At 49.9% G+C, this 20,179-nt stretch overlaps 3 protein-coding genes across 6 annotated transcripts; 1 reads left to right on the top strand and 2 right to left on the bottom strand.

Moving 5' to 3' along the window:
• Positions 1–7,442: 7,442 nt before the first annotated feature.
• atp23 (ATP23 metallopeptidase and ATP synthase assembly factor homolog) lies at positions 7,443–9,410 on the bottom strand. Its single transcript, XM_003972949.3, has 6 exons — positions 9,052–9,410; positions 8,808–8,853; positions 8,547–8,628; positions 8,339–8,476; positions 8,154–8,237; positions 7,443–8,082 (listed from the first exon to the last, which is right to left on the bottom strand). The coding sequence occupies exons 1-6, from the start codon at positions 9,230–9,232 to the stop codon at positions 7,879–7,881; spliced, it is 735 nt and encodes a 244-aa protein (XP_003972998.2). The 5' UTR covers positions 9,233–9,410; the 3' UTR covers positions 7,443–7,878.
• A 1,150-nt stretch (positions 9,411–10,560) lies between these two features.
• rpap3 (RNA polymerase II associated protein 3) lies at positions 10,561–14,777 on the top strand. 3 transcript variants are annotated; one of them, XM_011613513.2, is made up of 17 exons: positions 10,561–10,712; positions 10,942–11,102; positions 11,182–11,343; positions 11,417–11,527; positions 11,599–11,726; positions 11,807–11,928; positions 11,997–12,067; positions 12,146–12,280; positions 12,599–12,726; positions 12,810–12,931; positions 13,008–13,078; positions 13,238–13,327; positions 13,607–13,797; positions 13,943–14,111; positions 14,260–14,357; positions 14,423–14,523; positions 14,618–14,777. In XM_011613513.2, exons 2-17 carry the CDS (start codon positions 10,950–10,952, stop codon positions 14,701–14,703), a joined length of 1,938 nt encoding a protein of 645 aa, XP_011611815.2. In that variant the 5' UTR covers positions 10,561–10,712; positions 10,942–10,949; the 3' UTR covers positions 14,704–14,777. The 3 variants fall into 3 exon arrangements, with proteins under 3 accessions (XP_011611815.2, XP_029681121.1, XP_011611816.2); XM_029825261.1 differs by having other exon boundaries at positions 11,185–11,343; XM_011613514.2 differs by having other exon boundaries at positions 10,595–10,707.
• A 688-nt stretch (positions 14,778–15,465) lies between these two features.
• Positions 15,466–19,433, bottom strand: mapk12b (mitogen-activated protein kinase 12b). Of its 2 annotated transcripts, XM_011613515.2 has the most exons (12): positions 19,005–19,433; positions 18,413–18,542; positions 17,691–17,749; positions 17,507–17,618; positions 17,180–17,209; positions 16,978–17,025; positions 16,797–16,911; positions 16,635–16,706; positions 16,469–16,548; positions 16,089–16,167; positions 15,823–15,996; positions 15,466–15,713 (listed from the first exon to the last, which is right to left on the bottom strand). In XM_011613515.2, exons 1-12 carry the CDS (start codon positions 19,121–19,123, stop codon positions 15,649–15,651), a joined length of 1,083 nt encoding a protein of 360 aa, XP_011611817.2. In that variant the 5' UTR covers positions 19,124–19,433; the 3' UTR covers positions 15,466–15,648. The 2 variants fall into 2 exon arrangements, with proteins under 2 accessions (XP_011611817.2, XP_029681126.1); XM_029825266.1 differs by lacking the exon at positions 18,413–18,542 and having other exon boundaries at positions 19,005–19,125.
• Positions 19,434–20,179: the final 746 nt, after the last annotated feature.

Below are 20,179 nucleotides of genomic sequence, written 5' to 3' on the forward strand. Positions count from 1 at the left end.
GCTGCGTATATCAGTCAAACTAAAGCTGCTACTTTAAAAAAAATACCGCTGAGGGTTAGAAAAAGACTCCGTCTGGGGCTGAATATGTCACGGGGCCACCCAGAAGAGCCAGCGCAGCCATTTGTCTGATTTCATAAGGCCTTTTATCGTCAGCACTGTCGCGCTGAAGACGTGCACACGTGCGCCAGATGGAAAACGGGCCGTGTTTTTCCCCTCGGCACGGAGAGCCGGGCATCCTCGCGCTCTTCTCATAACAAGAGCCTCAAATGTTTTCCAGGCTGGATGGCAGCAGCCTCCGCGTGGCCCCGTCGGAGTCCTGGACGAGGTCCTGGACGAGGTCCTGGCAGCGTCCCGTCCCTCCTCCTGCTCGGCCAGGACCGCTGATATTCACGTCCCCGGTTTGCAGACAAAAGGTGAATGTTTTGAAGCTGTGGCTGCATCTAAATCTGCCAGAACCTGGAATATTTCGGACTTAAAGAGGACGTGTTGGACTATTGACCAAAGTCACAGCAGATGATTAAAGAAAGCCGTGATCCAGCCGGGGATCATGGATGACAAGTCAGGCTGGGAAAGGGAGGAGCAGAGCAGGCCTGCGGCACGTATGTCTCTGCTGGCCTGAATTACTATCATTATTGTAATGACTCTGTAATGTTTTCTTTCCTGGGCCAGTAATTGTTACCAAACCCGCTGCTCAGCGTTGCAGGTGGACAAATTGCCGGCGAGCGTTTTCTTTCACGATAGCGAGCGACGTGATCATCAGGCCTCGGAGCGAGGGCTCTCCCTCTGTTCCTGCTGCAGGAGCCGCCGTTTGGGGACGTTCCACCGCGCTAAGATTGATAAAGCGCCGTTTTTAAGCGCACAGCCTGTTTAAATCTTTCATTTTGTGAAGGCTCTCAGTTTAATGTGACGAGCTACAGCCTTGTCATGAATGCCTGCCATTCTTCCCCATTTACACCTCCACCACAGAAGGGTGGGATCCACATGTATTGACCCTTTTAAACTTCCATGGCCCATATAACCCATATAACCCCCACCCCCCTCACCAACCACCACCTGCAGCAAACTGTCCATGACTCTTAAAACCAGCCAGATGTTGCTCTCAGACTGGGAATCCTGGGACTCACCAGCAAATGGAATTCTTGTGACGCTGATGCAAATGATCTGTTTGTTTAAACTTGATGGTTTGGGGGCAACAAATCCTGCAGTCTAGACTACATTTCCCAGAATGCCTTTCAAATATATTCTGGGGAACATGTCTGGACTTGAGGGGAGGGGAGAGGAGAGGAAGAGGAGAGAAGAGGAGAGGAGAGGAGAGGAGAGGAGAGGAGAGGAGAGGAGAGGAGAGGAGAGGAGAGGAGAGGAGAGGGAGGGGAGGGGAGAGGAGGGGAGGGGAGGGGAGAGGAGAGGAGAGGAGGAGGAGAGGAGAGGAGAGGAGAGGAGAGGAGAGGAGAGGAGAGGAGAGGAGAGGAGAGGAGTGGAGTGGAGTCTGAGGCTTGATAATCCTCACTGGACACTTTATTAGGTATTAAATGCAGAACAGCAGCCTGCTATAATATTCTTATAATATTCTCTGACCACATTTTCTATGTTCCGGGAACATTTGCAGTATTTTCTTTAAACATTCACATTTATGCTTAACATTCTTCTAAAAGCTGACAATGCAAATGAAAGGTTGTGCCGGTCCAGTGCGGCTCTCTGCAGGGTTCCAGGGTAGAATCACGTCTTTAATCAGTGGAATTTCATGCTGCATCAACACTGACACTACTGTCAGTTATTTGTCTAACCAGCTCGTTTCCTTTCTTCCTTCTTTAAGGAAGGCAAACACACATCAAAAGGCAAATTCCACCTCTTTTCAAAGATCAGTAATTGCCAGTATGAACACACACACACACACACACACCTGATTTTAATCACCGCGCCATGACATCTGAACACCAACAGCTCAGAGCAAAAGACCTGAATGTGAGAAAAGTTGGATATGATCCAGGATATTCTGCATTTTACTCCGGTTCCTTGATGACTAGTCCTCCAGACTAACGATCTCTCGCTGGACCAGTTGGAAACAAACAGCACAACAAGTTGTGAGTTTATTTTTTTCCTTCTTCTCAGTGAGCTGAGCAATAATAACGTCAGCATGAGGCAACCTCCAGATAATATAAAGCTAATCGTAGCTAAATGGTGCTAAATTAGCCTGTGTTGGGAAACACAGGCGTTGTTAGCTGGATTAGCTGCTTCCCTGTAATCATCCACCGTTCAAATAAACCAGTTATGCTGAATATTGAGTTTCTTATTTCAAGTCCAATGTTAATAAAAGTGGCTGAGACTGTTCTTTAGCCCAGTTCGTGTCGCACAATCCCCAGTTCCAGCATCTTTCACACATGTTTCTCCAGGCCGAGCCTGGCCTGTTGTCTTTGGCGTGCGCCCACCAGGCTGCAGAGTCACCCAGTTCCACCGTGCACGGAGACGTGTTTCTGGCCGGTGACTCATGCAGCTTGTGGAACCACGTGAAACCGCAGCTCCGCGTCCTTGTGTGAGTCTGCCAGGAGGCCGGCAGCACCGTTGGACCGTGCCTTACAAGTCTTTCCATCCCCAGCTAAACTTGCAAACAGCTGCATTTTCCATCAGAAGTGGTTTCTTGAGATGACGGCTCTTTTTGAGATCCTCCAGCGTGGGGGTTAAACGCGGACGTGGGGGGAAATATATGGCCCGTTGGCTGGTTTATGAGTAACAGACTTCACCTTCGCTCTTAAATGTGTCCAGCTCGATCAGCTGGTGGCTGAGCTGCGTCACACAGGGTCCGAGCCGTGTTTACCCAGCGACACCGCTGTCAGTCCCGGGGGTTAACTCACAGGTTCATAAACTGGATGAAGGCCAATAAAAAGGGCTTAGAGGGCTCTTTGTGTGCGTCGGGGGTAGCTCCCGAGCGCCCTCTAGCGGCCACAGCGAGTTCGACTCTAAAGAGGGGATAATTGTGGGATGGAGAGCACCAGAGGGGGCGTTTATAGACCCCCAAAGCTAATGTGGCAATAATGTCTGATTTGCAACATTTACGTAATGATGGGGGGGAGAGAGAATCTGAATAAGCAGCGAGCAACTAATCACGTGAAATCAAAACGTCTCCTCAGCGACGCCGTCTCGGAGCTTTTCACGATGCTGCGCAGGCTAAATGGGTGTTTTATGCAAATCCTGCCGTATGTTTCATCTGCTTCCATCAGGAGCCGTCAAGTGCTCAAAGCTGCTAACGAATGATGGTGATGCGCCTCAAGAATCGGGGTCAGCTCCGCCCCCGACCTGCCAGCTCACCTGACCGGTCACCGCCAACGTCCAAACCTATCGTCCAAGTGTCCAAAACCACTTTAGACCGTTGTGCTGTAATAAGAGAGGTGATGGGAGGTTTTGCTCAGTTAGGGAGCTTCTGTTGAACTTTCCCCCCTGCATTATGGGATGCACCGAGTGTCCTAAACAGGGTACGCCAGTGTAAAATGGCGCCGTGGGAGTGGCTACTCAGGCCTGTAGGGGGCGCAGGCTGCACGCAGTAGGTGCTGCGATGGAAACTTTCAGGGAGGGAGTTTTTCTGGGTTTCTGGGACTTGTGGTTGAGGCCACATTAGTTTGGCCCGGCAGCAGTAATAAGAAATGCTCTCCGAGACGGTCCAGTGTAGAAGGTCCAGCCGAGCCTCACGTCACGTTAGAAGGGGCCGCTCTCTTCCTCCGGTAGCCAGTTACTTCCTCTGTTCCACTTTCCCCCCTAAAAGTGAGGAATGGGTGCGAGCGCAGGCCTCCCAGCGTCCTCGCCACTTATCGCCGGAGCCATATGGTCGCAGCACAACCTGCATCCATCTCCTCTCAGATCGGCGCTGAAGTCGCGCTAATCCCTCTGGTTGCGGATGTTCGGGATGACCGGCGCCGCCGCTGCCAGAGCTCAACCGTGACAAAGCCGCCAGATTGGGGGGGCGGCTATCTGCGCCCGTGACGCGCGGTGCAGGAGGTTGCACTGAACTGGTTCACCGGCGAAGCGGCTCGGGCCTCCGGGCGATCTCTGCCGCTCCTCCCTCCAATGAGGGGGGAGTCCCAGGCGGCCCAGAGCGGGCTAACCACTATCTTGGATAAATGGGACAGATGAGGTGATCTTTTTTTGCCCGTTCTTGAGGGTTTTGATTGATGGGAATTCAAGGGCAGTGCAGGAATTCGTCCCTGGGGGGTTTACGAGGCTGCAGCACTGGATCCTGGACACTTTGTCCGCCTCGTTGGACCAGCCGATTCAGGGTGGTTCTGACTGAAGGGTCCAGTAATGACACTAATTTGGTGTTTACCGGCGAAACAGTGGAGGCACAGAAAATAGCGCCCCCTCTCTGCTGGTTGAGTCTAACTCAGTCTTTCACCTGCTGCCCCCCTGCGGCGAAATCTGGAAGTGCAACACTAATATTCAATAACGCAATTTTCTCCCACTTAAATTAGAATCTAATCAGCTCCAACAAACAAACGTGGAATCAGCAACAAGTCATGAAATGACTTCAATTAAACCTGCTTTTGTGTTCATTAGTTCCCATCCATTCATTTATCTCCTCCTGACCTTCCTCGTCTCTCATTTGGCCTCTCGCCTCACCTGGAGCTCAGTTTTCCACCTTGTTTTTCTTTTACTTTACTTGGAGACAGAATTCAGCTCTTGCTGCCTACAGAATGTACTCAATTACTTTCAACACGCCTCAGAGCACTCGTCAAGGTCAGTGCAGCTTATTAATGAGCGTGTAGCTTTGGGGAGTGTTAATAAAAGGGGAAAGTCGGTCCTCTTCAGACCCCAGGACATTGTCCAGCAGTTGTTGTGTTAATCACTTAGGCCTAATTAATATCATGCATATCATTAGTGTAATGAAGATTCAAATGCCAGCCTGCATTAATTACTGGTGTGGAAGTCATCTACAGCTCTACGGCGAGTGTTAACCTTCTGGCACTTCTAATTTACTTGACAAAGTGAGAAAATCACACAATTTAAGTTTTAATATAAAGTGAAATACAATTAGGAAATATGACAACTAGTAAACTTGGAAAATCTTTCCTCGTGCTGTGTGTGTGTGTGTGTGTGTGTGTGTGTGTGTGTGTGTGTGTGTGTGTGTGTGTGTGTGTGTGTGTGTGTGTGTGATGATCCATGTGAATAGGACGATCTAGAAAAGCACCCCTAGACTAAACTTTCTATATTTGTGAGGACATTATCTCCGTGACAAAACAAACCAATGAGTGACTTCCAAGTTGGCTAAATTATTCTTGTCTGTGCATTTTAATATTTTAAATGAGCAACTTGTCCTGCAGGAGGAGCAATTCTATGAATAAATATATAAAACCGGGAGGTGCCCGTATTATGAGTATTTGGAACCTGTTGTGTGTTGCTGTGCACGATGATCTCTGCCGAGTGTAAAGATGGGGACGCCTTAATGAATCCTCCGTTTTAACATAATTAATTCACACACAGACAGATTGAGTCAAACTGTGATCCCCCGCAGCGGAAGTTAATTGTCAGGTTAGACAGTTTGCCAGCGGAGATTTGTGCTGTGAATTCTAATGATTTTCTCTTCTTTCCCTCTGACGGCGCGATGAATACATGAATGTGAATCTCACGCTTGCCTTTAAATATAAAGCACAGCTCCACATCTTGAGCCATGTGGAGCGTTTTCCTCTTTTAAATGAAATGGATCGGGACTAAAAGTGCTAATAAATAAGGAACCTGTCATCTTTTGGGGGTGAGTTGATGGTTTTGTGCATATTTAATGATGAGCAGTGTGTGCTAATATTTACTGTCACCATTTCATCCATGTTGGTTCTCTTAACTCTTAACGGGCCCCAAACACAGACGAACGTCCATCATAACCCACCTCCGGTGCCATGTTTTGATTGTCACACGTCCCAACTTCGACGCCCAAGTGTCAGAAACACCAGGTCAACAGGAAGTTTTGAACTTAGTTTGCAATCATTACCAGTGAGTCACGTGTTTTAAAATGCTGCGAGAAGCTGATGTCCTCACCCCCCCCCCCCACGCTAAAGCCAAATTTGGCACTTTTTTAATTAATGAAATGAGTTCATTAGTGCTCTCAGGGTTAATGTGTTGTCCTACAGCAGATTAGTGCGAAGACACGGGCGTTTCTGGAGCCCAGTAATTAGATCACAGTGGGCGCTGCCTGCTTACGGAGGTGGAATAATGAAAAGTCGTCACTCTTCGCAGCAGCGTCTCCGATTACTGCTCCGGCTCGAGAGGAAAAAGCCTTCAGCATCACCTGGAAGAGCTGCTCAATTAATTCAGTCTTTTGCATCAGTTCAGCAGGGAGGCGCCTTTTGTTGGGAAACACTGCCACCCGCAGCATAGAGGTGGTACTGCAGGCTATAGCTGTTTTATTACCTCGGATCAAATGTTGCTACTCATATTTTTAAAGGGGGGGGGGGGGGGGGGGATTATGGCTCAAACCTGTGCGTGGGGGTGTATTTGCAATCTTGAATCAACACCAGGAAATCAGAGGAGTTACAGCAAATGACTGAAATTGTCTTGCTGCATGTAACCATAGTAACTGACTCTTCTTCCAGGGGAGAATATTAAATATTTTGCAGAGAGACAAACAGAAAAAGACATATTTTCTTTTCATGTAGTGAAACGTGAAGTAAAAGATGTAAAAGCATCTGTGTGCTGCTGACTTACTGTAAAGGTTCATTTGGAGGAAGGATAGAAATTGTGTGTTTATTCAGAAGCTACCTGGCGAGCACCAAAAATAGCTTTGAATTTAGCTGAACAACTGGGTAAACTTTAATTCCCAGAGCGAGAGGACATTTAAAGAGCCCTCGACAACAAATAATTCCAGGATTTCAGCAGTGATCGTCTGTAAACGTGGACGGATCATCTTACACGTCCACTCTTGTGTTTTTAATTGTATTTCCAGAGTTAGAAGACAAACATCATTTCTATTATTGGTGTTATATTGTCGTCTTTTATTAATGTAACCGCCTTGAGGGGGTTTATTTATTTATATTTCCCAGTATTTACTGTTAAGCTTCAAAAATGAACATAATCCTCTTTGTTTGTCCCTCCCACTGGCTCGTTTCTGAAGAGGACAGCGTGGAGATAAGAGGGACATTACACTCCGCCAGCAGATCCTCCCAGACTCGCCAATTACCATGCAGAGGTTGTTGTCTTTGAGATAGGCAGCGACGAGGAAGAGGAGGGATTATGAGGCTAATTCCCTTATAACTTTTCCCTCATTAATCTTTGTGGGGGGATATGAGACTCTTTAAATGCTAATGTCCACTAAAGATGTCAGCGGTGACATTTTCAGAGACGTGAATCGAGTCGCCGACGTTATTTTCAGGAACTTTTTGCCCATTTAATACCCCCCCAAATTAAATAAAACCCTTCCCACAAGGTCAGAGACACGTTTTCACACTCGGGATGGAAGGAAAGCACCAACTGGGACAAACAGGCGGTTTAATTTGAGCACGATTAACTCGACGTGACAGTTGTGGACGTGATCGCGTCTCCGAGGGTCGACCAGAACACACCGACACACCCCAGCAGCTCAGCGCTGGCGCCGGTACCAGGGAGGACAGTTCCCCCCTTCACTGCAGCTGTGTGATGGAAGGATGAATCAGACCCTCTCTGCCTGTCGCCCCCTTTATCACCCGATCCGCCCCGTTTCTGAAGAACCTCAGATCTTCTCAGTCTTCCGTTGCCCCGTCCCGATTCTCCGATGAGAAACGACCTTTGAATTCGACATCAAGTCGCTGATTTAAACATGAATCGATCACATCTGAGCACAGAGCTGAAGTGAAGGGCGGCTCCTGCCGCACCTCCACGGCACCTGGAGCGACGTGATGGCCCGTCCAGGCGGCCCGGGACGCGGCGCTAGAGGTTGGCGTAGTACCGGTTCCTGTTCTCGTAATCCCTGTAGGCAAAGTGAGCGTCCCTCTTGCTGTGGGGGATTCGACCGAAGGGCGCGTGGTCGTTGAAGCAGGTGTCGAAGACCTCGTCCACGATCTTCTCCGCCTTCTTCGGGCTGATGTTCCTCACCGCCAGGATGGAGCGGAGCGCCCGGCCTCTGACGCACGCCTGTCCAAGGAGGGGGAGGACGTTAGAGAAGGAGACCCAGAGACCAACCGGAGGCGTCCACGCACAGCTACCTGATGATGCTCCTTCAAACCAAAGTTGAACCTCGCGACCTCGTTGCTGAAAGCGCAGTCCCCGCTCAGGTTCGCGGCTCGGATCTGAAACGGGGGCGTGAAGACATTTGCTCCACTCCGTGGAGGACAGAACCTGAACAAGGACCTCCGTGGAGGACAGAACCTGAACAAACCGCGGGACTCACCTCCGAACAAGCAAGATGTCTGAAATTGTTGAACCAGTCCACGTGGGCCCGGCAGTGGTCAAAGGCGTGAATGAGCTCGTGCGTGACCACCCGGTTCATGTGGGCCTGCTGGTGAATGTTGTTCTGACACAGGACGATCTGCAAGCAGGGGGCACGTGAATCATCCGTGACGGAGCCACGGGTCTCGGGTCCAGACTTTGGTTCTCACCTGCGAAGAGGCGGCATCGAAGCCGCCGCTCACCGTCCCATCACACTCCTCACAGGTGAAGTGTCGGTCATTCAACACGTTGCTGTGTTGGGGGGGACAGAGTCTTAGAGGTCTTCATCACGCAGCGTTTGACTGACTGGTTTATTATTATTATTATTATTATTATTACAGCAGATAGTCTCTGCAAGAATAAACAAGTCCTGCAAAGGTAAAGTGTGAAATCAAGCGCGGGGTAATTTATTAAACATAAAGCATACATACCATCCTGAGCTTTTCATGGCACTGAGGAGGAGCTGCGCATACGGACCTGAGGAACGTGCACACCACCATGACAGCAGCTCTTTATTGTTGACAGGAGCTAATGCTAACTGACTTAGCATATGCTAAATGCTGCAAACACGACGCTCTAGTCCCGTCTACGTCCCTATAGGCATGTTTGCCGATAACATTCCCCATATTCAATGTGCACTGATGATAACGGGGGGAGAAACTTTGCAATACTCACTGGTTTCCTTTGCAAACCTGAGCATGACCTGACACTTGTGATTGAAGGTGAACAGGCTCTCGGAGAGCGAGGTCTTCGTCTGCTTCTCCTTATTCCTCGTAGGGAACAAGTGATAACCGTAATCCTCTTCTTGTTTACTCTTGTCCATCGTGGCTTCCAGTGGAACCGTCAGTGTTAGCATAAGTTGCCCTGGTTAGCTATCGGGAGCTACAGAGAGGACATCGCGGTTCAGCCAATCACAGGACGGGCGAGAGGTCAAAGGTGACGATTTACGGTGGAATAATACAAATGTTTATTAGAACAAGAAAACAAAGACACGCGTTGCATTCAATTTGGATATTTCTTAAATAGGATTGAGTTAAATTTAAAAAATAAACTGCACGAAAGAACGCCACAACGAAGATCGTCTATTTAGAACAGACCGCTAACTTCGAGTCGAGTTTCAGACGACGGTGAATATTTGGCTTTGTTTTAATTATATGCGACCACATGCAGTCAGTTGTTGTATGCATACGTGCCATTTTTAAATAAAATCTACATTTTCCAGAAGCCCAACATGGTTCAGGGGCTCCTGAACGTATGACAGCCAGACCTGGGACAGGAACACACAGGTGGGGGAACAATTTGATATCCAGGAAATTAGAAACTCAAACTAAGGTCAAGATATCACAGGCTCAAATTAATTGGTGTTTGATCATTTTACCATCAACAGATTCAACACATGTGACAACAGTGTTACGACTGCTATCGACTATCTTTAGTCACCCCGGGCAACTCTAGAAATACAAAATACAGGGTAAAATTCTGGCACCATGAGACACCTGATTCTTTGTGCCTCCCCAGGAAGCACAAGTTGCACATTATTCCGTGTCTCTAGTGGTATGTTAACCTGTGAATTTACCATTCAAACTAGGCTTCTGTCCCTGGCTAAAAGGAAACGCAGGGAGAAAACACAACATTAATTGCTGGTGTTTGTCCATGACTTTCTTGGTATAGAACATTTGTATGTATGGACATACACACTACCAGCCAAAAGTTAGGACACATTTTCTCATTCAATGTTTTTTCTTTATTTTTATTATTTTATTTTAGGAAAAATGTGATATAACATTTTGGATTCCTTTCAGTAGACACCCTTTGCTGTGATGACAGGGTTTCAAACCCTTGACCTCTGGATGAGTGTCATGAGGCGGTCGCGTGAGATGGTTTTCACGTCACTTGTGTACTTTATCGAGGTTAATACGTGGAATGTTTTGCCTTGTTCATGGAGCTGCATCAGAAGAAGGTTGAACAAACCGTGAAGCTCAAGGAACTTAGTTTTGATGCCTTTGGTGAGAACATACAATGCCACGAAAAATCGAAAAACCAATAAATAAGGTGTGTCCAATCTTAACGGGTAGTGTGTTTATTGTGGATGTGGATTTTTATTAAGAATTAAACGCTTGTAAGTGGACCTATTTCATTCTCAAAGGTTAAATCGGTTTATTTGCGTCTCTTTGCGACCTCCAGCAACAGCCAATAGCGACGCTGCTTATTGAGGAGTGTGTTGCGCAACACTGCGCAAAGGATGCTGGTCGTCGGGGTGTCATGGCTACTTCCGTAAACACGTCGCTGTAGCTAACGGCAGATTTCCCGGGACTTTAAAGCGAGAATAACTTAAGGTACGTTTCCCGTATATCTGATATCTATAGAAAGACGCTACAGGTATAACACAGCGAACGGCGTCGCTCCATTTTCACTTCATTTTCTTTAATTTTGAATCTCCGTTAGCTGGTTAGTTAGCTGCAGAAGTATAACTGTGTGGTTTCAACAGTTTCCTTTCGGTTTCAGCACCGAACCCACTGCAGCGAGTAGCAAAAACTATCAATAAAACCAATGTGTCTTTCACAGGGGTTAGTATGTCCGGGACAAACAAAGCCATGGATCTGCATCTTCAGATGCGGCAAAATACTGAGGATTTGGTGAGCTTTATGAAGGACCTGGAGAGCTGGGAGACGGATATCAAGAAGAAGGACGAGGAGCTGCGGAAAGGAAGGGTTCAAGAGGGACAGGTTGGATTGTGCTGCCATGATCCATCATGTGCTGTATGTTCGGGATGAACCTAAGGTGTTCCTTTGGTGTCTGGTCTAGAAGAAGCTGCCGCCTGTGCGCAACAAAGACTACAAATCAAAGATGAAGGCAAAGAAAAAGAAGAGCGAACCAGCAGCCAATGGACAAGCAAAAGGGGATGAGAACAAAAAAGATCCGAGGATAAAATCCTACGACTATAGCTCATGGGAAAAGTTCAATGTGGTGTGTGTTGATTTTAGACAGTGACTGAAATCTGTGGCTTCCTGGACTGATTTTAAAAATCTGATGTTTACAGGACAAAGCTCTGTCCGAGGTGGATAAGGAGGACAGTCCAGCGGATTCTAATGATTCCGACTCCGAGGAAGCTGCCCCTGATCGGGAAAAGGCACTCGCGGAGAAAGAAAAGGTGCGGAGAACTCTGCAAAACCAGAATAATGTGTGAAGCTGCCTAAGAACAAAGGATCCTTTTGCTCTCAGGGGAACGCGTTCTTCAGAGATGGCAGGTACAACGAGGCCATTGAGTGTTACACCAGAGGCATGGGCGCGGACCCTCACAACCCGGTGCTCCCCACAAACCGCGCCACCTCCTTCTTCAGACTCAAGAAGTGAGCGGAACGGACGGCGCCGTGGCTGGTGAAGGTACGTGGAAAGAGACGGAGCACTGCACTGAGGCTGTCCTTCACAGGTACGCTGTGGCCGAGTCCGACTGTAACCTGGCCGTAGTCCTGGACGGCAGCTACGTGAAGGCGTACGCGCGGAGAGGAGCGGCGCGCCTCGCCCTGAAGAAGTACGAGCCGGCGCTAGAAGGTGACGCTCCGTGAAACAGGTAGAGCGTCTGAAATGCGGAGCGCCGCCTGACATCTTCTCCTGTTCAGACTACGAGACGGTCCTCAAGCTCAGCCCCGGCAACATGGAGGCGCTGTGTGAAGTGAAGAAGATCAAAGAGGTGAAGCCTGTGCCCTGTTGAGGGGGATCTCTGAAGGTTCCTTTCCCTGAATGGCTTTTGGTTCCCTGCTGGTTGTAGATTCTTGGATGCCAGGGTCCAGCCGGTGTGAGTGGAGCAGCACAGCCTCCGGAGGCTCCCGCTCTGGATCCTGATCAGCAGAGCCGCGTGGAAGCGCAGCAGAGACAGCAGGAGGCGGTTTTCCATAAAGACAGGGTAGGCTTGGATGTGTTCGACCTCTTTTCCCCAGTACAGGTCAATATACACTCAGACTTTGGCTCCTTTGTGGTGTGAAGGCTGCATTTTCTGTAATTCCTGTACATTTTTAGTATATTAATGCTCACAGTCGCTTTCATCAGTGGTTGAATGTCATTAACTACAGTTACTCAAGTGCTTCACTGGGTCCAGTTTTTACTCCTTTAAACTCAATCAAAGCTTGTAGAAGGCGAGCACTAAAGCAGCGGTTCGCAGTGAAAAGCGCCTTTAACATTTAAACATCGAAGGTGACCCGGGTGTTGATCCTGTTCCTGTCAGGGAAACGCTTATTTCAAGGAAGGCAAGTACGAGGCAGCCGTCGAGTGCTACAGCCAAGGAATGGAGGCCGACAGCATGAACATCCTTCTGCCTGCCAACAGAGCCATGGCCTTCCTCAAGCTGCAGAGGTCAGCGCCAGCATGTGATCTTCAGGGGGACTTTCTTTGAAACGACAGGTGCTTGTTAAAAGAAGAGCCACCATGTGCCACAGGTACGAGGAGGCGGAGGAGGACTGCAGCAGAGCCATCTGCCTGGACGACTCCTATTCCAAGGCTTTCGCCCGCAGGGGCACCGCACGAGCAGCTTTAGGGAGACTGCAGGAGGCCAAACAAGGTCTGCTCCTAAACAGTGCTGCCCTGGGGCATATGGATCACGTTTGTACCTGAGTTTGCATGGTTGCATGTTCTAGATTTCGAGGAGGTGCTGAAGCTGGAACCAGGGAACAAGCAGGCCCTGAACGAGCTCCAGAAAGTGCAGATCGTACGTTTGTGCATCCCGTAATCTCCCAGTGGGATATTGGCTCTGATAATGTGGGGGAAAGGAGCAGCTAAGTTTACAAAGGGCAGCAACCATTTTAAAGATACTGAAAAATGATCAATGGAGAAGAATGTCTTTGTCCCTCATGTGTCTCTCTGTCAGGCACTGAATTCCAGCAATGTTCAGCCTCCTGACGGCACCCAGAGGAGGACAGTTCAGCCTATAGACAAACCAGCACATCTGCGCTCTGCTGTGAGTCTTCATTCTAACATCACTTTCCCAGCTTAAACCTTATTTATTAGACCCGTAAAAAGACTTAAGTAGGTTTTGGACTAAAACCTTTAATTAAAGCTAAAAAAAAACACGAATGAAAGAAAGCAAAAATCCATATTTGTAGTACCTGCAATTGTACAGCAGGTGGCAATAGAGAGCTTCCGAATTCAGGTTTGTGGCTGTGGTTGAATATATATATAATTAGATATAATTTAGGATTTACTAGGTGTCAATTGCTGAATGTGTGACGTCCTTCAGAAACCACTGAGGAGGATGGAGATTGTGGAAGTGAGCGGCAGCACCGAGCACCTGCCGGCTGGGCCGAGGTCGGTCATCCAGGACGAGACGAGGGAGGCGGAGGAGCGCTCGTCTCCGCTGTCGATGTCACCCACCGCCAAGATGATCAAGATGGGGGAGCTTGCAGAAGTCTCCTCACGGTCACCTGACCCGTCAGTGGAACTCTTAGCGTGTCGCTAAATATTAGCAGCAAATATTTCAGCCCATCTGTCGTGACTGAGATCATATTTTGTTATTTTGAGGATATAAATTCCATCATTTCCTCTGCTAAACACGTCCTTCGCTCCTCTTTCCCAGCGTTCTCTCTGGCACTCGGTCAGAAGGACCAGCGCAGGAGGCAGGAGTGGATCCCGCTCCCTCTCCGACCGACGCAGAGCCGCCTCCTCCACCCAGCAACAGCTTCCAGCTGGAGGCTCAGCTCCACACCATTGGAAACCAGCCAGAAGTGGTTTACAGATATCTGAGGGTGAGCAGAACAGGCTGTAACGGACGTCTCCAGACACTGGAGATCCAAGAGATGAGCATTGAATTATCTGACACAAGCACAGTTGAAGCCGGCCTGGAAAAGCTCGTGATGGAAACACATGAGGCAGCATTGTGATTATTCCCTGCAGCAAATCAAGCCGGAGGAGTATGGAAACATCTTCCGCAACTCTCTGGAACCAGACGTGCTCCACAACATCCTGAGGACTCTGCGGGATTTCTATCTGAGGTGAGTTTGAGGCAGCGCGCTCCTCTCGCCTACGGGTCCTGTGCGTTAACAGCAGTGTTGTGCAGGAGCGAAGGGCCGGCCGTCACCCTGGAGGTGCTGCGCAGCCTCGCCGCGGTGGGGCGCTTCGACATGGCCGTCATGTTCATGTCGTCTGCGGAGAGAAAAGGTGGAGTTCCTCTGGCGCGCTCGCTCGCTCGGCAGCCATCTTGTTTTTCTCCTCCTCATCGAGCCTCATCTGCTCTGCTCTTTCCGTCCCACAGTGGTCTCAGACCTGTTCGACTTCCTCCGCCAGGCTGAACTGGAAGCATCAGTCGTCACAGCCTTGCAGAAGAAGTACGGGCTGTGACGTTTGGATTTTATAGGTGAAAATATGCAGCTATGTTCAAGTTTGAATAAAGGTATATTTGTTTTGTTTACAAAGTTGGATTGTTCGGAGCTTCTCCACGGAGACGCTGTGATTCCTTTAAGAATATATACATTAAGGAAAGGTTCTCTTCGAGCAAGCTGATCACGTGCTCTGTAAGTCAAACTCGACCGATACCGCCCTCGTGTGGTGGGACACTGGTACTGCAACAAACCCCGGAAGTAACTTTACAATTGCGTCCCGATAAATTCACATTTAAACTTGTGGTTTAACTAAATTAATGAGATTCCCGATGAAGCGTAAGATCAAGCAGGGTTTAAAGACACCGGCCGAAATTTAAATGCTTGACGAAATGTCACCGCATTCTTTACTCAAAAAGAAAGATGTCGCACTGCAGAAACGGCTGAATTGAGGTAAAATCCAAATTTAAAGTTAGAACCGCCGCCAGGTGTAAGTGAAACTGTAAGTGTGCGTGCGTGTGTTTTGGTGGGCGGTCCGGTGTCTCTTGCCCGTTAAGATTGTGGGCTCGAAATTCTGCGTCTTCCCCTGAACATGCCTTTTCAGCCTTTTCCTGCAGGTATGTTAAAACTCGTAAAATAAATGAATCAACCTGGGTCAGAAGTTTTCCATATCTTTAAGCTACGCGTGGTTCTTGGTTGTGGAAACAGCCACGGTCAGAGAGAATCATCAAAACGCACACACCAGCTGTCAGTTTAGTAAGAAGAACATGGGCTGAAAGGCAAATTAACAACACATCGGGTTTATTCAAAGTAGAAACATCAACAACTACAAATTACGAAATGTAGTTCATTAATCCTAATTAATCACCCAAGAAAAGGTTTGCTGCTGCCAGTATTTATTTGCCCAAGTCTCGTGTGCAGGGATGTGTGTGTGCGTGCGTGCGTGCGTGCGTGTGCACTCTCGCTGTTAAAGGGGCGTCTCTCTGGAGTCTCTGGCTGGTCTGAAGGTCAGTATTTCTGTGAACGTGTGACCTGCAAAACAGGAATAAAATGTAATTCATCTTTACCCCGCTCTCAACTCTCGAGCGCCCCCTGTGGCCGGGCCCGGTACTGCAGCGACAGGGGCGCCGCGTCTCCTCACGTTTCCACTGGTCCAGCTGCAGGTCGGTGTTGTCCAGGGTCTGATCGTACGGCAGCGCTTCCGTCTCCTCATCAACGTCTCTGAACTCGCTGAAGAAATCGAGATCGAGAGCCTCGGAGGCGCTGACCCGCTCCTCGGGGTCCAGGAGCAGCATCTTTTCCAGGACGCACACGGCTGTGGAGGTCACACACACACACACACACACACGGAGGTCAGCGGGATGGAAATCAGCGCACCACTGGGTCGGCACCAGGATCTCAACGTACCGTTTGAGCTGGATTTTGAAAAAATGGAGTGCAAATCTTTCTTGGGCACTTTGGGAAGACTCCTGATGTAGTTTTTAGCCTGTCGGAGAGGAAGTGACGGAAAGATTGTTGGATTTCTGGAGCACTTAAAGCACCGATTCTTCATATCTGTCCTGTTTTTTTTATTTGAACCTTTAAAATAGATGGCTATAGTGGCCAGTTGATATCAGACGGCTAAGCTAGGCTAAGCTAAGCAACTAGTCTAGTTAATTCCAGTTTTCCAGGCTGACTTCCGCTCATTTGGAACCTTGACTGGTTCTGAGATTTGCAGCTGGTGTTAAATGATTCCACCAGTTTAAGGTGACTCGATCCGGTTGGATGCTGGAGGAATAAACACGCACATCTTGGCTCCGTAGCTTCACCACAAAGTCACCCGTCGGCGTTCCCGTGACCTTCATGATCTCCCGGAGCTGATCCAGGTCTGGGAGGAGTTTGGGTCAAGTGTTCTCACTCACTGATGAGAGGGTTCTGATCAACAAGTTCTGGCTACTTCCAGTCCAAGGATACGGTCGTTTCCCTTAAACAGCGGCCTTCCCAGCAGCATCTCCGCCATGATGCAACCAGCCGACCAAATATCCACTGGAAAAGAGGGACCATTATGGGATGGATCTGCCCAGTTTTGACTCTCTTCCCACACATGCTACTGCACTGGGATGAAGGAAAGGTTACCGGTTTGTGTGTAGTGCATCCAGTTGAGGATGACCTCAGGCGCTCGGTACCAGCGGGTCACAACGTAACCGGTCATCTCTGCGTCCGCCTGCCTCGCCAGCCCAAAATCCAGGATCTGGAATAGCGGGAAAAAAGAGGCTTGAATGTGCGGCCACCTTTGATATTCATTAATTTAGCATACCTTTAGCTCACAGTCTGGATTTATGGCCAGATTTCCTGGTTTGAGGTCCTGAGGAAGGAAAAGAAAGACAATTCCAGTCTGTTTCCACACCAATATTGATGGAATTCTGTTCTTTTCTCTGTTCCTGCCTGTGTGAAACAGAATGAAAGAAGAGAGAACAAAAGCCCCCACCCCCACAAATGTGTCTGAAAGGTTCACGCACCCTGTGGATGATCCCTGCAGAGTGGATGTACTGGGGAGAGAACACACACACACACACCCACACACACCCACACACACACACACCCACACACACACACACACCCACACACACACACACCCACACACACACACACACACACACACACACACACACACACACACAGGTGAAGTCAGTCCAACAACATCAGGATTAACAGAGACCAAACTAACCCGATGGTTCCGTTTCAGGCACATTAAACCCAAACTAACCAGCTTTAAGCTTTAAGCACCTGTTTAGAACAAAGCATCATCAATAAATAAACAGGTGTGTGTGGCTGGGTCGCGTCACCTTGAGTCCTCTGAGCATCTGATAGACGAGGAACTGCACCCGCTCTTCCGTCAGCCGCTCCACCTTCATCAGCTTCCCCAGGTCGGTGCCCATGAACGGCATCACCAGGTAGCTGCAGACAGGGAACGCAGGACGGGTCAGGACAAAAGCAGCCGACCGTCCTCCCGGGGACGCTCGCACTCACAAGTCCCGCAGGCGGTCCAGGGACACCTCGGCGGTGAAGACGTCCAGCAGCCCGATCACCTGCGGGAGAAGACGGACATGAGAGCAGCAGGAGCAGCGGGATGGGACGGAGCGGGATGAGGCGGAGCGGGATGAGGCGGAGCGGGATGAGAGGGAGCGGGATGAGACAGAGCAAGATGAGATGAGACGGAGCGGGATGAGACGGAGCGAGATGAGACGGAGCGGGATGAGATGAGACAGAGCGGGATGAGGCGGAGCGGGATGAGATGAGACGGAGCGGGATGAGGCGGAGCGGGATGAGATGAGACGGAGCGGGATGAGGCGGAGCGGGATGAGATGAGACGGAGCGGGATGAGACAGAGCAGGATGAGGCGGAGCGGGATGAGACGGAGCGGGATGAGACAGAGCAGGATGAGATGAGACAGAGCGGGATGAGGCGGAGCGGGATGAGATGAGACGGAGCGGGATGAGATGAGACGGAGCGGGATGAGATGAGACGGAGCGGGATGAGGCGGAGCGGGATGAGGCGGAGCGGGATGAGACAGAGCGGGATGAGACGGAGCGGGATGAGGCGGAGCGGGATGAGATGAGACGGAGCGGGATGAGACGAGACGGAGCGGGATGAGACAGAGCAGGATGAGATGAGACAGAGCGGGATGAGATGAGACGGAGCGGGATGAGGCGGAGCGGGATGAGGCGGAGCAGGATGAGACGGAGCGTTACGTTTTCGTGCTTCATGTGCTTGAGCAGACGCAGCTCCCTGTACGCCCGCTTGGCGAAGAGCTTGGACTGGAACGGGCGCTGCAGCTTCTTGATGGCGACCTGTGACCCCGAGCGCCGGTCCCAGGCTGAGCTGGAGGAGGCAGGAATACTCAGGAAACACGGATTCATGGAAAGCTTCACTTATTCTGGGCGCCAGTTCATCCAGATCTGCGCGAGTGGGGGGGAATTCTGATCGTTTTAATTCTTCCTTCCTGCTGTGGACGTGTGGAAACCTCCAAACATTCACTTTTCTGTGATGGGGGGTCGATCCTCCCCCAACAATGAGACTGAAGGGGGGGGGGGTTCTTTGTTGACCGTAACACAATGCATCCCAGGCCTCCGGGCCAGCGGTGCAGAGGGCCCCCACAGGCAGGAACGACTCGGGTCCAATAAAAGTTGGACTAAATGACAAAAGTCTCCTGATTTTCCGACGTTTCTTTGTGGGGAAAAACTTTTGTGCGCACTTTTTAAAAAAATGCGCACAAAAGGAAATTTTGACACGTTTTGTTTTAAATTTGTCCATCAGATGATTAAAAGTCAACTTGGTTCTTACCACACGGTTCCGTAGGCTCCAGTTCCGATCTGCCTCAGGTCCCGGTACCTCTCCGGAACCTCCCACACGGTTCGGTTGACCTCCTGCCGATAGAACCCGGTCCTGGAGCGCAGAGCCATAAACAGCGACTAACCCGGCTCAGCTCGGTCTCATCCGAACCCAGACGGGCTTTTCCTTTAACAATGACCCGCAGAACCGCAGCCTGACCCGCACACAAGCGTCTGCGGGTGCGGAAATTCCTCCAGATGAAGCGCTGGCGCACCAAAAACGCCCCCATCGCTCACGCGCGCGCGCGCACTCACAGACAGCATCGGCCACCTCAGACGAACTCGGTCCAACCAGTCACACACATTTCACACGCGCGCGCACACACACACACTGAGGCCCGGGGTGTGTCTCGGACAGGGATGACGGACCCCAGTCCTCCAGGACCACGATCCTACCGGGATTTGGATCCTCCCGGGTGGGAATCGGCCTCATTCAGGGCAGAAAACGCCAGTTTTCCACCCGGTAGGATCCAAATCCCGGTAGGATCCAGATTCCGGTAGGATCGTGGTCCTGGAGGACTGGGGTCCAACACTCCTGGTCTAACATCAACGCATCTGTCCCGATATTTATTATTTCTTTTCTGTATTTTACGAGCCAACAAATGTTGGAATTCTGATGTTGGTGCTCCTGCGGCGCGTTTGGGCCACACTTGGTGACGGTACCAGAGGCTGCTGACGGTACCAGAGGCCTCCGGTGTTAGGAGTCCCGAGTCTCGCCCCCCCTCCACCTGTGTCTTGTCTGTCTGTTCTCAGGCTGGGCGGAGCAGCTTCCAGCCCCCCCCCCCCCCCTTCCGCAGGTGATCGACACACACCTGAACCTGATCTCCAGTTTGAGCGTGTTCGTCTGCTCCCAGCACCACTTGGTTTTGCCCCCCCCCTCGTCCTACAGCATTTCAGCTTTGTCCTCTCTGGGTCCCGTTCTGGATCAGGTTCTGGATCCGGTGCCGGTCGTGTCTTTGGATCCCAGCAACGGCGGCAAGTCATCATCATTATTAATCTAATTATCTTTAATAGGAACTTAAATGTCTCCGCTGTGCAACAATGTCCTCACTTTGCTAGTAAAAGGAATATTTTGGAGCTCAAAAATAACAACGAACACACAGAGTTTGCTGTTTTATACCGGAAGCT

The sequence above is a fragment of the Takifugu rubripes genome, chromosome 18 (assembly GCF_901000725.2).
Source record: "Takifugu rubripes chromosome 18, fTakRub1.2, whole genome shotgun sequence".
Taxonomy (NCBI): domain Eukaryota; kingdom Metazoa; phylum Chordata; class Actinopteri; order Tetraodontiformes; family Tetraodontidae; genus Takifugu; species Takifugu rubripes.

Bases quoted from the DNA above. Each gene is read 5' to 3' on its own strand.
- atp23 (XM_003972949.3), bottom strand. From the start codon at position 9,232: ATGCTAACACTGACGGTTCCACTGGAAGCCACGATGGACAAGAGTAAA. The intron at 8,629-8,807 runs GTATGTATGCTT...CCCCCAACACAG, and splicing joins GCCATGAAAAGCTCAGGATG to CAACGTGTTGAATGACCGAC. The intron at 8,083-8,153 runs GTAGCTGTGCGT...CTCCTTGGACAG, and splicing joins GTTTGAAGGAGCATCATCAG to GCGTGCGTCAGAGGCCGGGC.
- rpap3 (XM_011613513.2), top strand. From the start codon at position 10,950: ATGTCCGGGACAAACAAAGCCATGGATCTGCATCTTCAGATGCGGCAA. The intron at 13,079-13,237 runs GTACGTTTGTGC...TCTCTCTGTCAG, and splicing joins AGCTCCAGAAAGTGCAGATC to GCACTGAATTCCAGCAATGT. The intron at 13,328-13,606 runs GTGAGTCTTCAT...GACGTCCTTCAG, and splicing joins CAGCACATCTGCGCTCTGCT to AAACCACTGAGGAGGATGGA.
- mapk12b (XM_011613515.2), bottom strand. From the start codon at position 19,123: ATGGCTCTGCGCTCCAGGACCGGGTTCTATCGGCAGGAGGTCAACCGA. The intron at 17,750-18,412 runs GTAACGCTCCGT...CTTCTCCCGCAG, and splicing joins AGCACATGAAGCACGAAAAC to GTGATCGGGCTGCTGGACGT. The intron at 17,619-17,690 runs GTGAGTGCGAGC...CCCTGTCTGCAG, and splicing joins CTGGACCGCCTGCGGGACTT to CTACCTGGTGATGCCGTTCA.